Source organism: Garra rufa, chromosome 7, assembly GCF_049309525.1.
Source record: "Garra rufa chromosome 7, GarRuf1.0, whole genome shotgun sequence".
NCBI classification, from domain to species: domain Eukaryota; kingdom Metazoa; phylum Chordata; class Actinopteri; order Cypriniformes; family Cyprinidae; genus Garra; species Garra rufa.
Window position 1 is genome coordinate 11,804,729 of NC_133367.1, and position 19,735 is coordinate 11,824,463.

The 19,735-nt window shown below is 36.0% G+C and overlaps 1 protein-coding gene across 2 annotated transcripts in view; it reads right to left on the reverse strand.

Annotated features, from left to right (window-relative positions):
- The window catches only part of LOC141338570 (retinoblastoma-binding protein 5), a 19,236-nt gene extending 2,393 nt beyond the window's left edge, over positions 1 to 16,843 (reverse strand). The window contains exons 1-12 of one of the 2 annotated variants that reach the window (XM_073844160.1): positions 16,697 to 16,843; positions 16,337 to 16,362; positions 14,762 to 14,934; positions 14,544 to 14,684; positions 14,306 to 14,468; positions 14,057 to 14,166; positions 8,085 to 8,204; positions 5,401 to 5,554; positions 5,226 to 5,297; positions 4,944 to 5,131; positions 1,426 to 1,670; positions 1,271 to 1,348 (exon numbers count right to left, since the gene is read on the reverse strand). In XM_073844160.1, coding sequence (XP_073700261.1) covers positions 1,271 to 1,348; positions 1,426 to 1,670; positions 4,944 to 5,131; positions 5,226 to 5,297; positions 5,401 to 5,554; positions 8,085 to 8,204; positions 14,057 to 14,166; positions 14,306 to 14,468; positions 14,544 to 14,684; positions 14,762 to 14,934; positions 16,337 to 16,362; positions 16,697 to 16,715 — 1,489 coding nt within the window. In that variant the 5' untranslated portion in view covers positions 16,716 to 16,843. Of the gene's footprint in view, positions 1 to 1,198; positions 1,349 to 1,425; positions 1,671 to 4,943; positions 5,132 to 5,225; positions 5,298 to 5,400; positions 5,555 to 8,084; positions 8,205 to 14,056; positions 14,167 to 14,305; positions 14,469 to 14,543; positions 14,685 to 14,761; positions 14,935 to 16,336; positions 16,363 to 16,696 lie in introns of both variants that reach the window. The other variant, XM_073844159.1, reaches the window with a different exon arrangement.
- Positions 16,844 to 19,735: the final 2,892 nt, after the last annotated feature.

Sequence of the window (19,735 nt, forward strand, 5' to 3'; positions counted from 1 at the left end):
AATATAAAAATATGAATAAATATGATAAAATGTATATAAATAATTCTAAAAATATAAAATATTTTATGAATATATAAAATATTAATTTCAATAAAAAAAAATTAGCATTAAACTATAAAAAAATAATACTATAAAACTACAATAATAAACAAATAGATGTATAATTTATAATAAATAATACAAAAAATATATAATACTTTATGAATATATAAAAATATTAATTTAAATAAAAAATTCACATTAAACTATAAAACTAAAATAAACAAATAACAAATAATACAAAAATATAAAATACCTTATGAATACATAAAAATATTTAAATAAAAATATTTTGCATTAAACTATGAACAACAATAGTGCTATAAAACTATAATAATAAACAAATAAATGTATAACGTATAATTAACACAAATATTAAATATTTTATGAATACAGAAAAATATTAAGTTAAATTAAAAACGTTTAACAATAAACTATAAAAACAATAATAATACTATAAAACTACAATTACAAACAAATCAATGTATAATTTATAATAATAAATAATACTAAAAATATAAAACACTATGAATACGAAAAAATATTAATTTAAATGAAAAATATTTAGCATTAAACTATAAAAACAATAATACTATAAAACTACAATAATAAACAAATAATAAATAATGCTAAAAATATAAAATACTTTGAATACATCAAAATATTAATTAAAATAAAAATATTTAACATTAAATTATAAAACATTAATTAAAAACATAAAAACAAAATACTACATAAATAAATGTATAATTTCTAATTAAATAATCCTGCCGCATTGGTCCAATTCACAAACAAATGACTCTTTTGAACTGATTCTTTTAATGATTCGCTCAACTTGATTCACATTTGAATCTGAATCTTTTAAGAATTATCATTCAAAACTAATTTCACTAATAATAATACGATTGAAGCGTCACCAATAGCGGTCTTTGTTTTGGTTTAGTATCTTGACTGAAAGTCTAGGCCGGGTTTAGTAGGTGAGTTCTGCCGCAGGGCATGATGGGATTGCTCGGGGAGGACAGCAGACCTGAAGCATTCGCTCGCACACGGACTCGGTCAGAGCAGGAAGGACAGGAAGGCAAGCGGGAAGCAGCCAATCACAGCGGAGCTCAAGCCGCGCCGGAGCCGGGCGGGACCCCGGGGTCAAAGGTCATCTTACCTGGCGTCCCCACCAGCCCCTCCGCTCTGTCCCGGCACACTTTGGGTCTGAACGGAGAGTCTTTGTCTTTACCTTTAGATCCCTTGGGCCGCCCCGCCGCCTTCTTCTTCGACTTACTGTCGCCCTTCACGCCCAGCAGCGGATGCACCTCTGCGGGACACAAACGCAGCCGTCAGAGGAAGTGACATCAGCGCCAGCGCGGCGATGTTAGCGAGCGACTCTCTTACCGTCGCTGGGGACGCCCTGCAGCTCGATGGTGGTGGTGCGGATCTTCTTCTTGGGCGGGCCTCCGTCAGACGAGGGCTGCCGCTGTTTTTTGTCTCCGGGGCCGCTGTGGGCGGAGCCATCGTCGGGCGTGGCGTTCTGACCCGCGGCGTCCGGCGGAGGACCGAACGGATTCTCCTCAGGGTCCTCCACTTCTGGAGCGATGGGCAGATACAGCAGCGCTTTGTAGTCCTCCAGCTCCTCGTCGCTGCAAACAACGTAAAAACACACTCGGAAAATAAATTTACTGAGAGAGAATATTGATGCAGCAATCACTTTTCGCAAAATTTAGCGAATAAACTTGAAAATGTATTTTTCTGAATGTGAAAGTAATCATATTATTATATGAACAAAAAAGTACAAATTAACTGTATAATAAAATCTACATAAAAAAAAAGTTTGCTTGAAAAGTTAGCTTGAAAAAGTTTTAGAAACTGTAGAAAAAGATTAAAGTTTAAAGCTTGAATGTTTAGAAGGAAATACTGTCTGTCCGATGGATGAAAGGATAAATGGATATATAGCTTGTTTGAGCATGTTGCTAGCACGTTTCTAACTTATTTAACATTTGTAGCTTGCTGTTCGCATGATTAACAAGTTAGTAGCAAGTTTCTAGCATGATTAGCATGTCGCTAGCATGTTTGTAATATGATTAACATGCCAATAGAGTGTTGCTAACATGTTTCTAAGATGATTAACAAGGCACTAGCATGTTGCTAGCATAATTAGCATGTCGCTAGCATGTTTGTAATATGATTAACATGCCAATAGAGTGTTGCTAACATGTTTCTAAGATGACTAACAAGGCACTAGCATGTTGCTAACATAATTAGCATGTCGCTAGCATGTTTGTAATATGATTAACATGCCAATAGAGTGTTGCTAACATGTTTCTAAGATGATTAACAAGGCACTAGCATGTTGCTAACATAATTAGCATGTCGCTAGCATGTTTGTAATATGATTAACATGCCAATAGAGTGTTGCTAACATGTTTCTAAGATGATTAACAAGGCACTAGCATGTTGCTAACATAATTAGCATGTCGCTAGCATGTTTGTAATATGATTAACATGCCAATAGAGTGTTGCTAACATGTTTCTAAGATGATTAACAAGGCACTAGCATGTTGCTAACATAATTAGCATGTCGCTAGCATGTTTGTAATATGATTAACATGCCAATAGAGTGTTGCTAACATGTTTCTAAGATGATTAACAAGGCACTAGCATGTTGCTAGCATAATTAGCATGTTGTTAACATGTTTCTAGCATGATTAACATGTTGTTAGCCTATTTCTAACATGATTAACATGTTGTTAGCCTGTTTCTAACATGATTAACATGTTGTTAGCCTATTTCTACCATGATTAACATGTTGTAAACATGTTACTAACATGATTACCAAGTTATTAACATGTTACTAGCATTATGTTAGCCTGTTTCTAACAAGATTAGCCTGTTACTAGCATGATTAACATGTTTTACCCTAATTAGCATGTTGTTAGCCTGTTTCTAACATGTTTCTATCACGAAAAACAAGCTATTAGCATGTTAGTAGCATGATTAGCGTGTTGTTAGCGTGTTTCTAACATGTTTCTATCACGAAAAACAAGCTATTAGCATGTTACTAGCATGATTAGCATGTCGTTATCCAGGGTTTCTGCAGATATGAACAAGTGAAATTTAAGACTTTAAGACCTTTTTAATACCACCTTATATGAAATTTAAGACCTAAACCTGTAATGGAAATAGATATTATATTACATGCATACATGTAATATTTAATGTGTTTAATGTAAAAAAGTAAACACAATTTCATGGCTGTCATAAATTAAATTTATTACTACGATAGTGAACTTTTCATATCAGCAGATACTATTCCACACAAAATATCCCCATAAAAGTACCGCTAGAAATATCTGATGTAAAAAAAAACAAAAAAACAAAAATGCGATCTTTGTTTGGAACTATTTCCGTTGGTGAAACAGAACAAAACGGTGGAAATATTTTGTCTAATATGTAAGTAACTACTTGACTAACTACTTGTTTATTGAGCTAAAATTAATGTAACATTTGTAATTGTGAGAATTTTCAGCAAAAAGCTCACTTGGAAAATTACTGAACTATATCATGTTATAAATAAACTGTACATTTAAAATTTTTACCTCATTGTGTTTCTCACAAATAGACCAGAAATACACTATACATTTTCAATTTCTGTTTACGTAGAATGTATTAAAATAGGAATCTTTCTTGCCTTTCTATGCTTCGCTAGTTGTTTTTGTCACTTCAGTTTTAATCAGGCGGTTTGTTCGGTCGGGCAAGTAAAAAAAAAAACATTTTAAAAGTATCTCGAAGGCTGGCGGTCAGCTAGCTCGACCTATATTTATTATTATTATTGAGAACATTATATACAGAAAAAGGTAGTTTGACCTGTATTCTGCTACTGCGATTCTGTCTGAAGAGCTTCCACAGAGAAAGAAAATCTACAATTGTTAGCAACTGGCCTTAGCCAAGCCCTCTATTCATTTTTTTTTTTCGAGCTAAGTATCGCTAAACTTGCACTTCCCCATAGCTAAAAAGTTAAATCCATTTTACTTCTGCGGTACAATCCGAGAGAGACTCGCGGCAATAACAGAAAGCTGATTGGCTATTGCATGCTGGTCTCATTTGTAGTTTAAATACAGCAAATTAAATTTGGAATAGTGAAATAAAGAACTACAACACCACGGAAACAACAAAAAGAGAATTTAAATGAGAATTAGATGTAGTTTTACATGGACATCGGAAAAATAAGACCTGTGTAAAATTATTTAAGACCTAGAACAGCAAATTTTAGACTTTTTAAGGCCTTTAATAAGTTATTTGCATGTTACTAGCATGTCATCAGTCTGTTTCTAGCATGTTTCTAACATGATTAGCCTGTTCCTAACTTGACTATAATGTTGCTAGCATGATGTTACCATTAGTAGCCTGTTGTTAGCATGATTAACAAGTTACTAGCATGTTTCTAGTTGCTAGCCTTGGATAGATGGATAGTTTAAATGTATTATAAATATAGTTGATAGAAGGGAAGTTTGATTGAGTCTCAAGGGATTGTGGGAGTTTTGACAGTTGCAATTTGAATTTTGACAGTTGGAGTTTGAATTTTGACAGTTGGAGTTTGAGTTTTGACAGTTGGAGTTTGAATAGTGTTGATCACTTGCACATTCCCTCAATGTAAGTCTGGTATTTTTCCCAGTTTTAATCAACATTTTTAGAAAAACCTAAAAGTTATTACACATGAAACTTTATATGATAATACTAAAATTAATGTAAAAAAAAGTAATGTAAAACGAACAACAAAAATATAACGAGAAGCATTTAGCATTATCTGTTTGACATAGAAGTTAATTTGGATACTCTGTAGAACTAGTACTCGACTCGTTATTTGTATCCAGCATCCAGTATGATTTATAGCTGTATAGTTTAGTGTGACTGACCTGCTGCAGAATGCTGGGATAGGATCAACTGATGTGACGTCCACCTCCTCGTCTTCAGCAGCGTCCGCACCGGTCTGCTCAGGTTCGCTCTTGTCCTCGTCCTCGATGTCAAACTCTGATTCTCTCTCCTCATACTCCACGTTCTCATCCAGCTCTTTAAAGTCTGGCGCAAACGCGCTCCAGTTCTCCTGCAGAGACACAAGCAAAACCTCGTCAGTGACTGCAGTCTGTTTAACACCAGAGACAGGTTTTGAGTTGAGCTGCTGTCTCGAGTCGACTCACCACTTGGTTCTGGGCCCAGATGGACACCACGCCGCTGGAGATGGAGGCGATGATTGGCCGCACCGGATGCCACTGAAACACACCAGTTACAATAACAACATGAGCACTAAACCTAATTAAGAATATGAATCAAATCTGTAGTTTCTGAATGAATGGTAATAGAGTAAGAGCGTACGGCGACGTCCAGCAGCAGCTCTCCTCGCGTCCCGTGGAGGATCTTCACCAGGTTCCCGATGCTCTTCTCCCAGATGTAGAGCGCGTGCTGCCTCGCCGATCCTGCCACGATATACTCGCCGTCACCCGAAAAACAGCAGCGCTTCCACGGCGTCCTGAAACACAGACACATCATGTTTACCTTCTTTTTATTATTTATTTGAACTGTCAGCAACTGAACCTCAGCTCAATCAAAGTCAAACATAGTGAATTAAGCTACAAATTCACTAGCAAAACAAAGATCAAAATTTTAGAATTTCGAAATTACTTGTAATGATTTTGAAAAACACATCCAGTGATGTTTAAAACAGAGCTTGTCAAAACTCAAAATGAGTTAAACCACTGCATCTCAAAGTGATTCACTAGTTCAACGAGCTCCAATTGGATCACGAATCATTTGATTCATTTCGGGACTTCAGTACAGTTTGCGAATCATTTGATTCATTTCGGGACTTCAGTACAGTTTGCGAATCATTTGATTCATTTCGGGACTTCAGTACAGTTTGCGAATCATTTGATTCATTTCGGGACTTCAGTACAGTTCGTGAATCATTTGATTCATTTTGGGACTTCAGTACAGTTTGCGAATCATTTGATTCATTTCGGGACTTCGGTACAGTTTGCGAATCATTTGATTCATTTCGGGACTTCAGTACAGTTTGCGAATCATTTGATTAATTTTGGGACTTCAGTACAGTTTGCAAATCATTTGATTCATTTCGGGACTTCAGTACAGTTTGCGAATCATTTGATTCATTTCGGGACTTCAGTACAGTTTGCGAATCATTTGATTAATTTTGGGACTTCAGTACAGTTTGCGAATCATTTGATTCATTTCGGGACTTCAGTACAGTTTGCAAATCATTTGATTCATTTCGGGACTTCAGTACAGTTTGCGAATCATTTGATTCATTTCGGGACTTCAGTACAGTTCGCGAACCATTTGATTCATTTCGGGACTTCAGTACAGTTTGCGAATCATTTGATTCATTTCGGGACTTCGGTACAGTTTGCGAATCATTTGATTCATTTCGGGACTTCAGTACAGTTTGCGAATCATTTGATTCATTTCGGGACTTCAGTACAGTTCGTGAATCATTTGATTCATTTCGGGACTTCAGTACAGTTTGCGAATCATTTGATTCATTTCGGGACTTCGGTACAGTTTGCGAATCATTTGATTCATTTCGGGACTTCAGTACAGTTTGCGAATCATTTGATTAATTTTGGGACTTCAGTACAGTTTGCAAATCATTTGATTCATTTCGGGACTTCAGTACAGTTTGCGAATCATTTGATTCATTTCGGGACTTCAGTACAGTTTGCGAATCATTTGATTAATTTTGGGACTTCAGTACAGTTTGCGAATCATTTGATTCATTTCGGGACTTCAGTACAGTTTGCAAATCATTTGATTCATTTCGGGACTTCAGTACAGTTTGCGAATCATTTGATTCATTTCGGGACTTCAGTACAGTTCGCGAACCATTTGATTCATTTCAGGACTTCAGTACAGTTTGCAAATCAATTGATTCATTTCGGGACATTAAAGCACAGTTCGCGAATCATTTGATTCATTTCAGGACTTCAGTACAGTTCGCGAACCATTTGATTCATTTCGGGACTTCAGTACAGTTCGCGAACCATTTGATTCATTTCGGGACTTCAGTACAGTTTGCAAATCAATTGATTCATTTCGGGACATTAAAGCACAGTTCGCGAATAATTTGATTCATTTCGGGACTTTGGTAAAGTACGCAAATCATTTGATTCATTTCGGGACTTCAGTACAGTTTGCGAATCATTTGATTCATTTCAGGACTTCAGTACAGTTCGCAAACCATTTGATTCATTTCGGGACTTCAGTACAGTTCGCAAACCATTTGATTCATTTCGGGACTTCAGTACAGTTTGCGAATCATTTGATTCATTTCAGGACTTCAGTACAGTTCGCGAACCATTTGATTCATTTCGGGACTTCAGTACAGTTCGCGAACCATTTGATTCATTTCGGGACTTCAGTACAGTTTGCAAATCAATTGATTCATTTCGGGACATTAAAGCACAGTTCGCGAATAATTTGATTCATTTCGGGACTTTGGTAAAGTACGCAAATCATTTGATTCATTTCGGGACTTCAGTACAGTTTGCGAATCATTTGATTCATTTCAGGACTTCAGTACAGTTCGCAAACCATTTGATTCATTTCGGGACTTCAGTACAGTTTGCAAATCATTTGATTCATTTCTGGACTTCAGTACAGTTTGCGAATCATTTGATTCATTTCGGGACTTTGGTAAAGTACGCAAATCATTTGATTCATTTCGGGACTTTGGTAAAGTTCGCTAATCATTTGATTCATTTCGGGACTTTGAAGCGCAGATCACGAATCATTTGATTCATTTCGGGACTTCGTTACAGTTCATGAATCATTTGATTTAAATCGAGGCTTTGGAGCTCGGATTGTGAATTATTTGATTCAGATCGGGACCTCGATGCGGTTCACGAATCATTTGATTCATTTCGGGGCTTTGGAGCGGTTGGCGAATCATTTGATTCAGATTGGGACTTTGGAGCGCGAATCATTTGATTCACACTAATAAATAATGATCAAACAATTAAACAAATAAACAATTAAACACACACCTGTTGACCAAGTCCTGTAGTTTCTGCATGGGTTCGGGTTCTCCGTCTCTGCCACACGTCAGGATTTCTCGGCCGTCGTACACGCGGATGATGCGGTCTGCCGTGTTGATGAGAAAACAGCTGCGGGACGAGAGGATGGTACGGAAATACACTCAAAATACTGATAAAACACTGAAGCAAAATTTATCCTCATAAAAAAAGTGAAGGTGCTGCAGTCATGCAGAAATCCTAATAATAGAGATAAAAAATAATCAAAATACTAGGAGAATAAAGCCGAAATACTCTCAATCCAGGTCTTTGCATGCGTAATATTGGCTATACTCAAAATATTATAACATTCATTCTACTAATTTAAATTCTCAAAACATTTCGACCTTACTCTTGCAGTATCCCGACTTTACTCTCGTAGTATTCCGACTTTACTCTCCTAGTATTCTGACTTTACTCTCCTAGTATTCCGACTTTACTCTCCTAGTATTCTGACTTTACTCTCCTAGTATCCCGACTTTACTCTCCTAGTATTCCGACTTTACTCTCCTAGTATTATGACTTTACTCTCCTAGTATTCCGACTTTACTCTCCTAGTATTCTGACTTTACTCTCCTAGTATTCCGACTTTACTCTCCTAGTATTCTGACTTTACTCTCCTAGTATTCTGACTTTACTCTCCTAGTATTCTGACTTTACTCTCCTAGTATTATGACTTTACTCTCCTAGTATTATGACTTTACTCTCCTAGTATTATGACTTTACTCTCCTAGTATTCCGACTTTACTCTCCTAGTATTATGACTTTACTCTCCTAGTATTATGACTTTACTCTCCTAGTATTCCGACTTTACTCTCCTAGTATTCTGACTTTACTCTCCTAGTATTCCGACTTTACTCTCCTAGTATTCTGACTTTACTCTCCTAGTATCCCGACTTTACTCTCCTAGTATTCCGACTTTACTCTCCTAGTATTCCGACTTTACTCTCCTAGTATTCCGACTTTACTCTCCTAGTATTCCGACTTTACTCTCCTAGTATTCTGACTTTACTCTCCTAGTATTCCGACTTTACTCTCCTAGTATTCTGACTTTACTCTCCTAGTATCCCGACTTTACTCTCCTAGTATTCTGACTTTACTCTCCTAGTATTCCGACTTTACTCTCCTAGTATTCTGACTTTACTCTCCTAGTATTCTGACTTTACTCTCCTAGTATTCCGACTTTACTCTCCTAGTATTCCGACTTCACTCTCCTAGTATTCCGACTTCACTCTCCTAGTATTCCGACTTTACTCTCCTAGTATTCCGACTTTACTCTCCTAGTATTATGACTTTACTCTCCTAGTATTCCGACTTTACTCTCCTAGTATTTTGACTTTACTCTCCTAGTATTCCGACTTTACTCTCCTAGTATTCCGACTTTACTCTCCTAGTATTCCGACTTTACTCTCCTAATATTCCGACTTTACTCTCCTAGTATTCCGACTTTACTCTCCTAGTATTCCGACTTTACTCTCCTAGTATTCCGACTTTACTCTCCTAATATTCCGACTTTACTCTCCTAGTATTCCGACTTTACTCTCCTAGTATTCCGACTTTACTCTCCTAGTATTCTGACTTTACTCTCCTAGTATTCTGACTTTACTCTCCTAGTATTCCGACTTTACTCTCCTAGTATTCCGACTTTACTCTCCTAGTATTCCGACTTTACTCTCCTAGTATTCCGACTTTACTCTCCTAGTATTCCGACTTTACTCTCCTAGTATTCCGACTTTACTCTCCTAGTATTCCGACTTTACTCTCCTAGTATTCTGACTTTACTCTCCTAGTATTCCGACTTTACTCTCCTAGTATTCCGACTTTACTCTCCTAGTATTCCGACTTTACTCTCGCAGTATTTTGACTTTACTCTCGCAGTATTTTGACTTTACTCTCGCAGTATTTTGACTTTACTCTCGTAGTATCCCGGCTTTACTCTCCTAGTATTCCGACTTTACTCTCCTAGTATCCCGACTTTACTCTCGTAGTATTCCGACTTTACTCTCCTAATATTCCGACTTTACTTTCCTAGTATTCCGACTTTACTCACCTAGTATTTTGACTTTACTCTCCTAGTATTCCGACTTTACTCTCCTAGTATTTTGACTTTACTCTCCTAGTATTCCGACTTTACTCTCCTAGTATTTTGACTTTACTCTCCTAGTATTCCGACTTTACTCTCCTAGTATTTTGACTTTACTCTCCTAGTATTCCGACTTTACTCTCCTAGTATCCCGACTTTACTCTCCTAGTATTCCGACTTTACTTTCCTAGTATTCCGACTTTACTTTCCTAGTATTTTGACTTTACTCTCCTAGTATTCCGACTTTACTCTCCTAGTATTTTGACTTTACTCTCCTAGTATTCCGACTTTACTCTCCTAGTATTTTGACTTTACTCTCCTAGTATTCCGACTTTACTCTCCTAGTATCCCGACTTTACTCTCGTAGTATTCCGACTTTACTTTCCTAGTATTCCGACTTTACTTTCCTAGTATTTTGACTTTACTCTCCTAGTATTCCGACTTTACTTTCCTAGTATTTTGACTTTACTCTCCTAGTATTCCGACTTTATTCTCGCAGCATCCCGACTTTACTCTCCTAGTATTTTGACTTTACTCTCCTACTATTCTGACTTTACTCTCCTAGTATTTTGACTTTACTCACCTATTATTTTTACTTTACTCTCGTAGTATCCCGGCTTTACTCTCCTAGTATTCCGACTTTACTCACCTAGTATTTTGACTTTACTCTCTTAGTATCCCGACTTTACTCTCCTTGTATTTTGACTTTACTCACCTAGTATTTTGACTTTACTCTCTTAGTATCCCGACTTTACTCTCCTAGTATTTTGACTTTACTCTCCTAGTATTCCGACTTCACTCTCCTAGTATTATGACTTTACTCTCCTAGTATTATGACTTTACTCTCCTAGTATTATGACTTTACTCTCCTAGTATTCCGACTTCACTCTCCTAGTATTATGACTTTACTCTCCTAGTATTATGACTTTACTCTCCTAGTATTATGACTTTACTCTCCTAGTATTATGACTTTACTCTCCTAGTATTCCGACTTCACTCTCCTAGTATTATGACTTTACTCTCCTAGTATTATGACTTTACTCTCCTAGTATTCCGACTTCACTCTCCTAGTATTATGACTTTACTCTCGCAGTATTTTGACTTTACTCTCGCAGTATTTTGACTTTACTCTCGTAGTATCCCGGCTTTACTCTCCTAGTATTTTGACTTTACTCTCCTAGTATTCCGACTTTACTCTCCTAGTATTTTGACTTTACTCTCCTAGTATTCCGACTTTACTCTCCTAGTATCCCGACTTTACTCTCGTAGTATTCCGACTTTACTTTCCTAGTATTCCGACTTTACTTTCCTAGTATTTTGACTTTACTCTCCTAGTATTCCGACTTTACTTTCCTAGTATTTTGACTTTACTCTCCTAGTATTCCGACTTTATTCTCGCAGCATCCCGACTTTACTCTCCTAGTATTTTGACTTTACTCTCCTACTATTCTGACTTTACTCTCCTAGTATTTTGACTTTACTCACCTATTATTTTTACTTTACTCTCGTAGTATCCCGGCTTTACTCTCCTAGAATTCCGACTTTACTCACCTAGTATTTTGACTTTACTCTCTTAGTATCCCGACTTTACTCTCCTTGTATTTTGACTTTACTCACCTAGTATTTTGACTTTACTCTCTTAGTATCCCGACTTTACTCTCCTAGTATTTTGACTTTACTCTCCTAGTATTCCGACTTCACTCTCCTAGTATTATGACTTTACTCTCCTAGTATTATGACTTTACTCTCCTAGTATTATGACTTTACTCTCCTAGTATTCCGACTTCACTCTCCTAGTATTATGACTTTACTCTCCTAGTATTATGACTTTACTCTCCTAGTATTCCGACTTTACTCTCCTAGTATTATGACTTTACTCTCCTAGTATTCCGACTTCACTCTCCTAGTATTCTGACTTTACTCTCCTAGTATTATGACTTTACTCTCCTAGTATTATGACTTTACTCTCCTAGTATTATGACTTTACTCTCCTAGTATTCCGACTTTACTCTCCTAGTATTCCGACTTTACTCTCCTAGTATTATGACTTTACTCTCCTAGTATTATGACTTTACTCTCCTAGTATTATGACTTTACGCTCCTAGTATTATGACTTTACTCTCCTAGTATTCCGACTTCACTCTCCTAGTATTATGACTTTACTCTCCTAGTATTCCGACTTTACTCTCCTAGTATTCCGACTTTACTCTCCTAGTATTATGACTTTACTCTCCTAGTATTATGACTTTACTCTCCTAGTATTATGACTTTACTCTCCTAGTATTATGACTTTACTCTCCTAGTATTATGACTTTACTCTCCTAGTATTATGACTTTACTCTCCTAGTATTCCGACTTCACTCTCCTAGTATTATGACTTTACTCTCCTAGTATTATGACTTTACTCTCCTAGTATTCCGACTTCACTCTCCTAGTATTATGACTTTACTCTCCTAGTATTATGACTTTACTCTCCTAGTATTCCGACTTCACTCTCCTAGTATTATGACTTTACTCTCCTAGTATTATGACTTTACTCTCCTAGTATTCCGACTTCACTCTCCTAGTATTATGACTTTACTCTCCTAGTATTATGACTTTACTCTCCTAGTATTCCGACTTCACTCTCCTAGTATTATGACTTTACTCTCCTAGTATTCCGACTTCACTCTCCTAGTATTATGACTTTACTCTCCTAGTATTATGACTTTACTCTCCTAGTATTCCGACTTCACTCTCCTAGTATTATGACTTTACTCTCGCAGTATTTTGACTTTACTCTCGCAGTATTTTGACTTTACTCTCGTAGTATCCCGGCTTTACTCTCCTAGTATTCCGACTTTACTCTCCTAGTATTCTGACTTTACTCTCCTAGTATTCCGACTTTACTCTCCTAGTATTTTGACTTTACTCTCGCAGTATTTTGACTTTACTCTCGTAGTATCCCGGCTTTACTCTCCTAGTATTCCGACTTTACTCTCCTAGTATTCTGACTTTACTCTCCTAGTATTCCGACTTTACTCTCCTAGTATTTTGACTTTACTCTCGCAGTATTTTGACTTTACTCTCGTAGTATCCCGGCTTTACTCTCCTAGTATTCCGACTTTACTCTCCTAGTATTCCGACTTCACTCTCCTAGTATTATGACTTTACTCTCCTAGTATTATGACTTTACTCTCCTAGTATTCCGACTTCACTCTCCTAGTATTATGACTTTACTCTCCTAGTATCCCGACTTTACTCTCCTAGTATTCCGACTTCACTCTCCTAGTATTATGACTTTACTCTCGCAGTATTTTGACTTTACTCTCGCAGTATTTTGACTTTACTCTCGTAGTATCCCGGCTTTACTCTCCTAGTATTCCGACTTTACTCTCCTAGTATTCTGACTTTACTCTCCTAGTATTCCGACTTTACTCTCCTAGTATTTTGACTTTACTCTCGCAGTATTTTGACTTTACTCTCGTAGTATCCCGGCTTTACTCTCCTAGTATTCCGACTTTACTCTCCTAGTATTCTGACTTTACTCTCCTAGTATTCCGACTTTACTCTCCTAGTATTTTGACTTTACTCTCCTAGTATTTTGACTTTACTCTCGTAGTATCCCGACTTTACTCTCGCAGTATCCAGATTTTACTCTCGCAGTATCCAGATTTTACTCTCGCAGTATCTCGACTTTACTCTCGCAGTATCTCGACTTTACTCTTACTTTATTCGCGAAACATTTAGACCTTATTTTCGAAATATTTCGACTTTAATCTCGTAATCTTTTCTCATATATTTTTTTAACATGGCACTGAGCGCCGTCGTAGTTTATTACTATTGTATAATTTAAAATGTTTTATTATTAGTTTTCTCTGACCTGCCCTTGCGTGCAAACTCGATGGATTTGATGGCGGTGGTGTTGCTGGTTCCTGTTGTCACTCTGAACGACGCCACAAGGTCCTGTGTGTTCGTATTTAGCACCAGAATCTGAAACAGACACACCTATTAGACTACCATCTCAATCACACACACACACACACACACACACACAATCACACACACACACACACACACACACACACACACACACACACACACACACACACACACACGTGTGACCTCTGACCTTTCCTTTGGCATTGCCAGTGTAGATGTACTCCCCGCGCCGGTCGAACGCTGCCACCACGTTCAGATCCGAGTCGTCATCCACCGGCAGCACCACGTGTTTGGAGTCAGACAGTGTGAGCAGGACAGGCGCCGACTTCATGGGACACACCAGCACCTTGTCCCTGAAACACAGAGTCACGTTCTCGGTCACTCACAGGAAGTCACAAGTGCTGCACAGGAAGTGTGAGGACACTCACATGTCTCTGGGGTGGTACTGCAGCTTGAGGATGGGCGAGGGGAAGCGGAAGCGCTGGTCGCAGTCTCCCGTCAGGACGTCCCACTGAGACACGATGTTGTCGGTGGAGGCGCTGACCAGCTTGTGTCCGTCTCTGCTCCAGCTGAAGCACAACACACACTCTGTGAGCGACACATACGTGTGTGTGAGTGTGTTTATTCTGTGTGAGAGAGTGTGTACCTGAGCGAGCAGACGGGGTGTATGTGTGCGCTGATGATTTTGGCGATTCCTCGCGTCAGGAAGTCCCAGATGACGATGCGTCCGTCGTTACAGCCGACGGCGAGCAGCGTGCCCCAGCGGTTAAACGTGCAGGTCAGAGCCATGCTGATGCAGTCCAGAGTGCCATCTGCCTCCTGAACACACAACATAGAAACACAACAGATTATACTAGATACATATATATGCAACCCCGGACCACAAAAACAAGTCATAATAGTCAATGTTTTGAAAATCTGGAATCTGAGGGTGCAAAAAAAAGGAATATTGAGAAAATTGCCTTTAAAGTTGTCCCAATGAAGTTCTTAGCAATGCATATTACTGATCAAAGTAAGTTAAGTTTTGATATATTTATGGTAGGAAATTTACAAAATATATTATGTTACATGATCTTTACTTAATATCCTAATGATTTTTTGGGACAAAATCAATAATTTTGACCCATACATTGTATTTTTGGCCACTGCTACAAGTATATGTAGATAAAAGTAAAATAAATGTAAATATATATTTTGTAAACAAATTACATTGTTATGTCATGAAATATATATATATATATATATAATGTAAAAAAATATATAAATAAATAATTAAACATAATAAATGTCAAAACATGTGTGTGTGTATATATATAATAAATTTTAACAAATATATATAAACTATATAATAAATGTAAGATATACAATATACATAGAAATATGAATATATATATATATATATATATATATACACATAAATATAAAATTAACGTAAAACGTCTATAAATAATTAAATGTATAATAAACGTCAAAACATATATACAAATAATTTAAAATATAATGTAAAAACATTATATATATATAAAATTAAACATAATAAAATGTCAAAACGTGTGTATATACATAATTAACTAAATATATAATAATGTAACTACATATATATATATATATATATTACTAAATATATAATTAAATTAAAAATGTGTGTGTGGTGTATATATATATATATATATATATATATATATATATAAGAAACACAAAAACAAGTATATATAATTAAATATATAATAAACATAAAAACTTAGGTTGAAATAATGTTAGATTGTCATTCAGTGTAACAATATTTATGGAAAAAAATCAAACAACATGCTTATTCTGACTTATACATATTAAAATATATAAAACAATAAGAGAGCATTTTAGTGTGTTTTAAATGAGTAAAACAATTCTTACTAACAAATGGACAAAACTTAGGATAGTGGAAAACTATAAAAATGTAGAATTACAACTAATTAATATTTGAGGTGGAAGTAATTTGTCTTTTAATGTCATAAATATGACAAGATTACTACACTGAATGACATAAATTAGGGGAAAATGTAAGATGTTTATTTTTTGCTCAGAAAAACACAAACAAAAATGCAATTACATTAAAGAGAAAACTTTTTAAGATTTTTTGTGGGAAAACAACAACAATTTAAAGCGGTATTACACAATTAAATATATTAAAAAAAGTAAAAACGTGAATATAAATAACAAATTATATATGCTGTTACTGTACCTCTGGATAATTCTGCCCGAACGATTCTGCAAGGCAATAAACACAGTTTTGATTAATTACTACGTTATTTAACAGCAACTTTATTAATAAACTAATTCACACAATCCATAAACACTGAATATATGTATTAATCTGACAGTTGATATCAGAAAACCGAGACGTAGAACGTTAATTATATTAATATATATAATAAAATACATCCTTTAAATAAACACTGAAACAGAAAGCTTCCTATTAATATTCGCGTTTAAACAACAATTAATAAGTTCTTTAAAAGTTTCCATTGAGTGTTTATAAACATTAGAGACGGCTAGCGGCAGTTAGCGCAGAGCTAACTAACTCCCGAACAGCAGATCTCACCGAGCAACTCCAGATTCATCTCTGCTGCGGTACGAACACAATCCCGGAGATTAACGAGCGGGGAAATTAAAATATGACTGAAAAATCCGCAACAACTGCAAACATTAAAACACTCCCGATCAGCGACTGCAGCGCGACTGGCGCGGAGCTGCGAGGAAGGACCCCAAAACAAAGCGCCCCAGTAAGCGCCTGAACAAAACACACCGAAACGCTCTAACTTGTGGATGATTAATCACACTGCTCACTCAGTTTTTGCTTAATATTAGTTAAAAATCAGAAAGTGGTTGTTTTTTTAATTGAAACATAAACGCTAACATTAGCACACTTTAAAGAAGAGTCAAACGAAACTAACTGAATTAGTGAATATGTCTGATGTAAAGCGGAAAATATCTTATTATAAATGTATATGCAAAATAATTATGAATATGAGTCTTTATAATAGGATGTAACTCTAGAGTAGAGCAAATATGGGATTTATAGTGTTGCAGTAGCAAAATATTACAGGAAAAACACATAACACACAGCAGATTTCAATATTTAGGCACAGTACATAAAATAAATGTGATGAAAACTAAAGAAATATACCCACTATTATATTCCCAAAAGGTTTTTAGTTCTGTCAACTAATTAATCGTGATTAATTGCATCCAAAATAAGTTTTTGTTTAAATATTATGTGTGTACTGTGCATAGTTGACATTTTATTCTTCGGAAACTTATTTGAAACCTTAAAAGTAGACACTTTACTTTTTTTGCATTTAATGTGCTTTCTATATATTTCATTATTTATATATAACTACACTCATAAACAAAAACTTTTATTTCAGATGCGATTAATCGTTTGACAGCACTGCATTTTACAGTTTTGTATTTCGGCAAAACTACATAAACGTTCATAAGTTAGAAAAATCTAAAATAAATATTTTATCATTTAATATGTATAATATATGAAAAAAAAAACACGTTTATTTCATTTAAAATGTAAAATTACGTCATAAATATGTTTGCTATGAGAAAACCACTAGGATAAATTCCGCGTCTCAATCGTTTTCCCTTCTTCATTAGCGCTAAAGGCAACATTCATACAGTTTCCTGCTTTTCTACGGCCTTTTCCCTTTGATTAACTGAAACTCCGACCTCAGATCCAAAATGGCGTCCCATAGAGTCGCGACTGTGATCATCCAGGGGGGTGTTCCAAAAAACAAGTTTACCAAATAAGTCAGGCTTATTTCAGTTAGTCTGACTTATTTTGATCCAAATCAAGTGACAATAAGTCAGACTAACTAAAATAAGCCTGGCTTATTTGGTAAATTTGTTTTATGGAACACCCCTCAGGTGTCTGCGGACGCAACCAATCAGAGGGCGGATGTTTAATATCAATAACAAATACTATTGTTTTTTCTTTCCAAAGCACAGTTTTATTTACAAAAACGCTATAATAATTATTTAATGTCAATAAAAGTATACATGTGATGCGTAATCTATAAAAAAGCAATTCTTGCACTACCACAGCAAAGCCTGATATACTAATAAGCACACTGATTTATTTAAAAGGGTAAATAGTATTATAATTGCTATTATTTATTACATTTAAAGCAGATTTTAAATATTCTTCTAGTGTCCCTTCTTCATTAGCGCTGAAGGCAACATTCGTACAGTTTCCTGCTATTCTACGGTCTTTTCCCCGCGGTACGCTGAAACTCCGACCTCAGATCCAAAATGGCGTCCGACCCTTTAGATCCAAAATGGCGTCCTATAGAGTCACGCCAGTCAGAGGGCGGATGTTTAATATTAATAACAAATACTATAATATTTATTTCCAAAAGCTCAGCTTTATTTACAAAAACGCTAAAATAATGTCAATTAAAGTATAGCATAATCTATAAAAATGAGCAATTCTTGCACAACCACAGCAAAGCCTGATATACTAAGGAGTGCACTGATGTTTAAAAAAAGGTAAATATTGTTATAATTTACATTTACATTTAGACATTTAGCAGACGCTTTTATCCAAAGCGACTACAAAAGAGGACAATGGAAGCATTAAAAATCTACAAAAGAGCAATAACAAGCAAGTGCTATGACAAGTCTCTTTTATTCATTATAATAAATAAAAAGAAAATAGATAGAATAAAAAAGAAAAGCAAGCTAGTATTAGAGGCCTAAAATAGATAGATAGATAGAATACAACAAGAACAGAGAAGCCAGTGTTAGTTTTTTTTTTTTTTTTAAGAAACAAGCTGTAAGTAAATTAATATAGAATAATCTAAAAGGGTACGTTTTTTTTTATAATAGAATTGGTATAGAGGGTGTAATTAATGTTATTTGTTACATTTAAAGCAGCTTTAAAAAAAAAATCATGAGCGCTGAAGGCCACATTTGTGCAGTTTCCTGCTGCTCTACGGTCATTTCTCTGTCGTATACTGAAACCACGACCTTAGATCCAAAATGGCGTCCCATAGAGTCGCGCCCGTGATCATCCGGGTATCTGCGGATGCGACCAATCAGAATGCGGATGAGCTAATAAGGCGGGGTAAGGGGTGATCGGAAAATCGGCTATTATAACATTACTAGCGAGTACAAACGACAACCGAACAGCAGGATCGCATCTTGAAATCTCACTAAACGGGTTTCAATGTTCAAAACTCTTCAAAGTCACTCGGAAAGCTCTTATCGTCCACGCCGCATAAACGTGAGAGCGATATTTTGACGTCACTGCATTGCGGGCCAATGAGCGGCCTCCATATGTGGGGCACGAGCGGCGTATCTTATCGAAGAGGCACGCAGGCGGCATAGAGCTATAACTATAGATTACGTTCTGACAAAGTTATTAAACGATTACCTTGCGGCCTTTTCACACGTAATTTAGCCAATATGTACTTAAAATGAATATTTAAAGATTTTCACCCGCAAATAAATTTTGTAAAACGTTTGAAACGTTACAAATGAGATTGTAGGTGGATCTAGTGTGTTAGTATCTATGCTCACGCTGGATTCTGTGGTGTTGGCGCATGCGCAGAGCGCTGGAGCCTTATGTAAA